Source organism: Myotis brandtii, unplaced genomic scaffold (genome assembly GCF_000412655.1).
Source record: "Myotis brandtii unplaced genomic scaffold, ASM41265v1 scaffold303, whole genome shotgun sequence".
Classification (NCBI taxonomy): Eukaryota; Metazoa; Chordata; class Mammalia; order Chiroptera; family Vespertilionidae; genus Myotis; species Myotis brandtii.
In genome coordinates this window covers 2,704,127-2,711,827 of record NW_005361573.1, presented here as the reverse complement: position 1 = coordinate 2,711,827, position 7,701 = coordinate 2,704,127, and the positions used below count along the sequence as shown (strand labels likewise).

Sequence of the window (7,701 nt, the reverse complement as noted above, 5' to 3'; positions counted from 1 at the left end):
GGTAGCGGCAGCAGCTGTCTGGTGGTTCCAGGAAGATGGTGCTGATTAAGGAATTGTGAGTGGGTCCGGGGGCGGGATCGCGGCTCCGGCGGGGGTTCGTGGTGGGAGGTTCATTGATTGAGAAGTGGTGGAGCTCCCTTCGCGCTCCCCTTCCCCCCGGCCCGCGCCCCCGGCCCACTGGAGGCCCCTCCACGGCGCTTCCCCCAGGGTCCTCCTCCGGGCGTTACTGTGGCAACAATGCTGCCCTCTCTCCCGGGGTAGAGGCGGCTGTGTCCCGATCGGATCGCGTGGCTCGGGAAGGCGCGGCCGGGAGTTTCCGCTGGGACCCGTCTTCTCACCAGTACCCCACCCCCAGGCCCGCGGGTGGGAGAGACGGGATGGGTTTGACTGTGATTTGTCGTCTTGGGTGGAGCCTGCCTGTAACCGGCGGGAGATCGGCTTGTCGGGTGAGGGCAACCCTGGTGTCGGAACTCGAGGCGGGGGACCTAGGCGCCCCGAAGTTCATGCGGGAGCCGGGAAAGCCTGCGCCCCGCCGGGCAGCTCGGGGGACTTGACAGCATTGACTTGACAGCGAAAGCCATCAGTCTCGGTTCCCTTGTCTTTGAGGTGGGGTGACACTCTAGGCTCCACCCACCTCCCCGGGTTGAAGTGAGGCGTTAACACGTGGTCTGTCAAATGGACGGGTTTCCAGGTGCATTAGACCGGCGAAGTGATTTTGTTGAAAAGTTAGGCGTTTCCCACCCGCCAGGACCGAATATCCCAGGAAATGTGATTGGCAGTGATTGTTCGGCGGTCACGGCTGGTTCGTTTCGTCATCACCCCTTGGGCAACTAGGGATTTCGAGTTACGGCCCTTTCGGGTTTTCAAATGCTCCTTTCATTCTACATTTTTTAAAAAAAATAAAACTTTGGGTTGAATTTAACCATCTCCAGGACGCCTTATTCTTATTTTAGTGTTAGTTCTCAGACTTGCTTTAAAAAGGAAGCGACTCATTTCGCTTCTCTGCTTAAAACCCTCAATAGATTCCCTTATCTCGCTGAGAATCAAAGCCCACGCCTGTACCATAGCCTTGGGGAGGGGAGGGTGGTCTTATACTATTGTCTTTTCTGAGCTGATTTTTTAAATTTTTTTTTATTAACCTTCCCCTGCCCATCCCTCGTTTGAAGATCTCTTTCTGCATCTCACTAACTCCCCCGCTTCCTTCAGGACTTTTCTTAAATACTGATCACCTTCTTAGGGAATCCCTCTCGGAAGACCTCATTGTAAGCCCCACCTTTTGGTATCTGTTTTCCCTGCTTTATTGTTCTCCCATAGCAGTTATCTCACCATCTACCATGCATCACAATTATTATTTTTCTTTTCTGTTTTACTCTATGTATTCTCTTACCACATGTGAGCTCCATGAATTTGTCTTGCTCGCTTCCATATCGCCAGGTCTTAGACTAGTCCCCGGGCATGTAGTACATGCTCAGTAAATAGTTGTTAAATAAGTGAATGAAAAATGATCCCTTTGGTCAGCGACAGGGATCCTGAGAAAAGACACAATTCAGTTAAAGCTTACTTATAGTGTTGGACTTTGGATTTATGTAGAAGTTTTCTTCCAAGTTCTTTATACAATATGTCATGCAGGTGTTATCTCATTTACTACTCTGACATCTTTGTCATGTAGGTAGGTGGCAGATATTAAGACAGATTGAGGAAATGAGACAGAAGGAAATTGACTTGGCTCAAGCCAAGTAAGTTGCAGAACTGATTTTCGATCACAGGACTAATCATATTTCTTTTATTAGAGTTATTCCCTCCCTCCTAAAATGTGAACTAAGTGCTTAGTAGATTCTGTTGACAGTTCTGTGAGGAGTGTCAAGCTCACTTAGGAAAAACAGTTCCCATTGGGAACTTATACACTATGCTTTCTGTGAACCATTACTTTCATTATAAAATTTTGAATGCACTGAGGTAACAAATGTCAAAATGTGCCCCAAGTATAATATTTCCTAAAGATTTATAAATTACCATTTCTTGATATTCACTCCTCACAGATGTCTCGCCTGGAATGTATTTCCTCCTAGACTTTTTGAAGGTAGAGACTGTTTCTTATGTTTTAGGTATTCCCAGCATCAACACAGCATCTAGTCTAGCACAGTGTAAGTACTCAGTGTTGTTGAATGAAAAAAATTACTCTTACTATTTGCAAGTCAGCTTTCTAAAATTGTTTTTGGTTACGAGCAATGAAGAGGTCATTCCTATATGAAGATGTTGGTAAATTGTAAAATGCTTTGGCAAATGTTTGTTGTCCTTAAAAATGCCATCTATTTTTGACATGAATTAAAAGGTTAGAAATAACTTTTCAGGGTGGGGAGCTCACTTCAAGTTGTTACTTAAGCAATAGATGAATTTGCCATTAGAATAAAGTCTTGGTTTTAAAGAACTAGTTGCTAGTTCCATTTGGGAAATTATTGTCATGAAAATTTTTAGAGAAGTTTACAAATTTTCAAATACAGACATACCTCAGAGATATTGTGGGTTTGGTTCCACACCAGTGCAAAAAAAGTGAATAGCGTAGTGAAGCTAATCACGAATTTTTTGGTTTCCCAGTGTATATAAAAGTTATGTATTACGGCAGTCTGGTAAGTGCGCAATAGCATTATGTCTAAAAAAAGTACATATCTTAATTAAAAATATTGGTACAAATTACTAACCATCATCTCAGCCTATTGGAAAAATGGTGCCAGTAGACTTGCTCAACACAAGCTCTCCACAAACCTTCAATTTGTAAAAAAAAAAAAAAAAAGAAAAAAGAAAGAAAGAAAAAAAAGGCATTATCTATGAAGCATAATAAAACGAGGTATGCCTGTTCAGATTCCCCCACTATCTGAAAGTAGAGCATTCCTATGAAATCTTTGTGAGCTGAAATGGCATAAAAGAAAGTAGTAGTTACCATTAATTAATACAGTTGACTCTTGGAACAATGCACAGGCTTAGGGGCCTCCCATCCCCCAGTTAAAAATGTGTATAACTTTTGACTTCCCCAAAACTTAGTTGTCCCTTGGTACTCACAGAGGATTGGCTCCAGGATCCCCAAAATCCACTGATGTTCGGTCCCCTATATAAAATGGCATAGATCAATGCATACAATGGGTCCTCTGCATCTTCAGGCTTGCAACCATGGATTGAAACAGGACAGGTGTTTATTGGAAAAAATCTGCATATAAGTGGACCTGCACAATTCAAACCCGTGTTGTTCAAGGGTCAGCGGTATCTGAAAAAAATTCTGATCATTCCCATTGTCCCCTAAACACCTACAGAATCATATGAAATATGCTTAATTGCATCCAGTTTTACACTAAGTGTAATACCTGTACGATCTCCCAGGCTTTTCTGATACCTTAGGATACATCTTGCTAACTGATGCACAAAATAAATCGAGATAAAGCACTGATGCTCACAGACACATTTCAAAGCTGTCGCAGCTTGATGCTGAAATCCTGAGTGTGGTGCCCTGGGAAGGAGCTTGGTGGGGCCTTTTTCCCCCCCCCCCCCCCCAGTTGCATGCTGCCTCTGGACCAGTTCTGCAAAACAAATGCTGAATACAGTACTATTTTTCTCCTTTATTTGTGATAGCGAAAATCCTCTGTGTGTTTCTTTCAGTTAGCAAAAATAGGTTCTAACATAGGTCTTTCCTAAAAGTGAATTGGCGGACTTTCAAAATGGGGGGATATCTGTACTGCTTTTAGACTGGTAATCAAAAATCAAGACCTGTCCCTTCTCTCTTTTACTTTTTAGTAAGTAAATCTTGAAGACGTTACTTGACTCATCATTCATTCAGAATATCTTAGTCACTTTCCTTTCCTGAAATGAGTTTTCCTAGAAGGGTTTTTATATAAAAATATGGATCTTCCTGCTACAATCACTCAGAGATTGTTTGGCTTTGTGAAACTTCAGGGAAGTCTTTAACTCTTTGCTTTGTATTCCTTCCTTCCATTTCCTCTGCAGCCCATCATCTTGGTTCAGGCCTTTGTAAGGCCTTGCCCAGCCTCCCAAAAGATGGCTCTCCCCACATTCCTGCTTCTCAACATTTTAACCACCTACCGATGACTTCTTCAGGTTAGCTGTAGTTATGTCTCACCTTTTTGAACAACCTCCCAGCATTCCTTGTTGCCTAATCAATATAATAGATTTCTTACCATTATATTGCAGGCTCTGATAATACACTCCCAACCTATATCTTGTCTGTTTCCTCCTATATCTTTCAAAATACACTCCCAGCCTATAACCTAGTCTTCCCCTGACCACTGCACTCCCTCTGCCCCAGTGTATTTTCTGTTACTGAGGCAGTGAGCAAATTACTGTGTATCCTGAAGTTACAGCTGAAATGACTAGGTATGGGAGGACTGTATACCAAATGAATTCTTGATGAGAATAGAAATTAGTAACCTTTGTGACTTTGAGACTGTTCATTGTCTTTAGATGACCATTATCAAAAAGACAGGGATCATTGACCTCCAGTAGTCAAGGAGGAGGGAATTACAGGAGACATGTTTTGTACAGGTTGACGATTAAGGTGATGTGAGTATTCAAACATAGATGTTTGAGGAGAATAGGGAGAGAGAAGGAGGTGGAAAGTGCAGCTAAAAAGAAGTTGGAATGAAGAAAACTATTGGGAATTTTCTATGAAAAGAAAACCAAGCTGAGTTCCTTGAGATTTTTCTCTCTCCTTATAATAGAAAGAGTTAAAATAAGATTTTAAATCATTGTGGTGCTGGCTTAATGGTTTGGAGGGAAAGTCAAAGAAGGACCAGGCCAAAAAAAAGTTGCTCTTTCGGACATCTGAGATATTCAGGATGGTTTTCAGAGTTTATGGTAGAACTACGTAAAGGCACTTCATTATAAAAATCTAGAGTTAAAATGCAATATTCTAATATAGTTCACCATGGTATTCTTTTTTGGAAGCCGTAGCCTCTATATTGATCCTTTTGCATGTCCAGTAACAAACTCTATTGGACAAAAATCAAACACATAACAACCTTACATTGAATCTACCCTGGAAGGGATTGTTATGTTTATAAGACTCAAAGTATAGGGTGTCCCAAAATTCACACAAGAAGTAATTTTGATAGAAAACACAGGTTTATAATTAAAAATTGTAAATTTTTTATTGATTCATAAAGTATACAGTATAGGGTTATGTATGGAATAGCATATCAGGTCAATGGCCTCCACGGCTTTGCTGGCACATACGCAAAGCCGTGGTCTTCATTGGTCTTCATTGTCCCTGCTCCTGGGCCATAATTGGTACTTGGTAATGCTTATCAAATTGAAGGGATTGAAATCAAAGGGCAACAGATATTAGAATCTGATTCAGTAAACCAAGTAAAATTAGGCTTTTATTTTTTGTTGTTGTTGTTGTTGTTAAAGCTCACACAAAATTCAAATCTTGCGTGAATTTTGGGACACCCTATATTTTCCATAAAGTTTTTTCCTATTAAGTCTAAAGGACCGTTTACTTGTTTTTCTCTTAATAAAATTGAGAAGTAATTGGGTAGTAGGGATCAGTTTTGGGAAGCATTCATTCATGAAATTCAAGACATATATTTGTGAGAAGTATAAAAAAATGCACAGTATATAAATAGAGAATGAAACCATACTAAAAATTTCATGAGAGCAACCTGACCAGACAGTGTACAAATAATACATTCTGTACCCTGCAATTTTCAGTGATGAATTTTCTCTTGTTCTTTACTCTTCACAGGAATCTCTGCAACGGCTTTTTGGGGGTCTTGGTATAATTTAGATGCTAAATGCAGTGATTGCTGACAACCTGGAATGGTAGTTTTATTTCCCCAGTTAAAAAACACACACTTATTTAGGTGGCTCAATGGTTAGAACACCCGCCTTCTCTCTAAAGGGTCTGGAGTTCCATTCCCAGTCAAGGGCATGTACCTGGGTTGCAGGTTCAATTCCCAGCCCTGGTTGGGCACATGCAGGAGGCAACCAGTCCATGTGTCTCTCACATCTATGTTTCTTTTTCTTCATCCCTCTTTCTTCCTCCCTCCCCCCCTTCTAATCTCTCTAAAAGTCAATGGAAAAAATATATCCTCAGGTGAGGATTAACAAAAAACAACACTTATTTAGAGATGTAGGCATTGCAAAGACACTCTTCCATAATTGATATCCTTGTACCATGCTATCACTGGATTTACAGTAGAAGGTCTTTTAAGCGTACAGATGTGTTTTAAAGCCAACTATTTTATGTATAACATATATTCTTTTGCCTTTTGTCTTTTTAGCCGTGTGGTTTTGCCCTGTTCTGTTCAGGAGGTAAGTCATGCTTGCTTCTGTATTATTTTATTGATATAGTACATTTTGATATGTTAATCTAAAGTTATATTTTTGTTGTATTTATTTACCTTTACATTTTAGTTTTTGTGACAAAAAACAGGTTGTTACACAGATAATTGTAAATGAATTTCTGTTACGTTGCTTTGTTTTGGAAGGGACCAAAGAATGTAGTTTAACCTGCTGTCTACTGCAGAAATTCTGTCTACAATATCCCAGAGAAAGGAGGTTTTTGCTCAACTTAAGCACTTTAAGGTTAAGTCACTTGCTGCTTAGAAAAGAAGCCTACTTTACTGTTGGATTTTAAAAAACATTTGTCTTTATTTTAAACCAAAATCTGCTTTCCCATAATACTTGACTGTTGTTTAAGTTCCTTCCACTTGAGCAATAAGAAATAGGCCTGTTCTGTCTTGCACAGGGTAACCCCTCAGGTCTTCTGTCCTCCCCCAATCCCTTTTGTTCCATCTTCTTGAGGTTACAAGGTTAAACATTTCCAGCATGTCCATCTGGCCTGATACAACATGACCCCTAGACTTCCTCACCAGCTGGTCTCACTACTGCATGGTAGCAGTTACTGCTTTCAACTGAAATGGTATTCCAGACATGTTCTGACCAGCACATAACTGGGAGAGATTATTGTCTCTCTTGATCTGCACATGATACAGAAATACATCACCTGTTCAGAAGTTGCATGTTTTGTAGTTTTATTTATCTGTAATATAGCCAAGAATGAGGATAGTAACAGCAGAAAAGACTTCAGAGAAATGAAGATATGGGTAGCAAAACACAGAAAGCCCTCTGGGTCCTTCTGTAACTTGCACACAGTCTGCCCTTGCTCAGTTATCTGGGTTTCTTGGAGCTGACAGTGAATTAGAAGCAGTGAATTGGAAGTGGGACAAAACAAACTGATAACCATAGAAGTGACAGGTGACAGAAGACAGAAAAAAAATAAAATGAAGGAACTAAAAACCAATAGCTAACTGGCTCTGTTTAATGTAAACTTGAACACAGCTGTATATATCTCTGTAGTGCCTGAGGTTTCACTGTATTAAAACACTCAAAACAAGCCAGGCACTCCTATTCTTTACTTGTATAGTTCATTGTTTGAACTTGAATGCGGAAATTGACATTTGTTTTTGTTTCTTTTTTTTCTTTTGGTTTTGGATGTTGGATCAACTTGGATGTTGAAATCTTTCTTGGTATTGTCACCGAAAACAATCTGAGCTCTTTGTTGTACTCGCACTTAATAAATACATCTCCTGTCTTTTTTTGTTGGTCTTTAAAATGTCAATGGAAGCCTAGTAGAATGCCACACAACATTAGTCCATTAAGAATATTTTTTTGGATACTGTTGTTGTTTCTGTG

At 40.2% G+C, this 7,701-nt stretch overlaps 1 protein-coding gene across 4 annotated transcripts in view; it reads left to right on the top strand.

The window, feature by feature from the left end:
* Positions 1-7,701, top strand: part of PITPNB (phosphatidylinositol transfer protein, beta) — a 59,240-nt gene continuing 51,539 nt past the window's right edge. For 3 of the 4 annotated variants that reach the window (XM_005869715.2, XM_014542483.1, XM_014542484.1), the window contains exons 1-2: positions 7-55; positions 6,288-6,318. In XM_005869715.2, the coding sequence (XP_005869777.1) occupies positions 36-55; positions 6,288-6,318 (51 nt within the window). In that variant the 5' untranslated portion in view covers positions 7-35. Of the gene's footprint in view, positions 56-3,993; positions 4,105-6,287; positions 6,319-7,701 lie in introns of all 4 variants that reach the window. The other variant, XM_014542486.1, reaches the window with a different exon arrangement.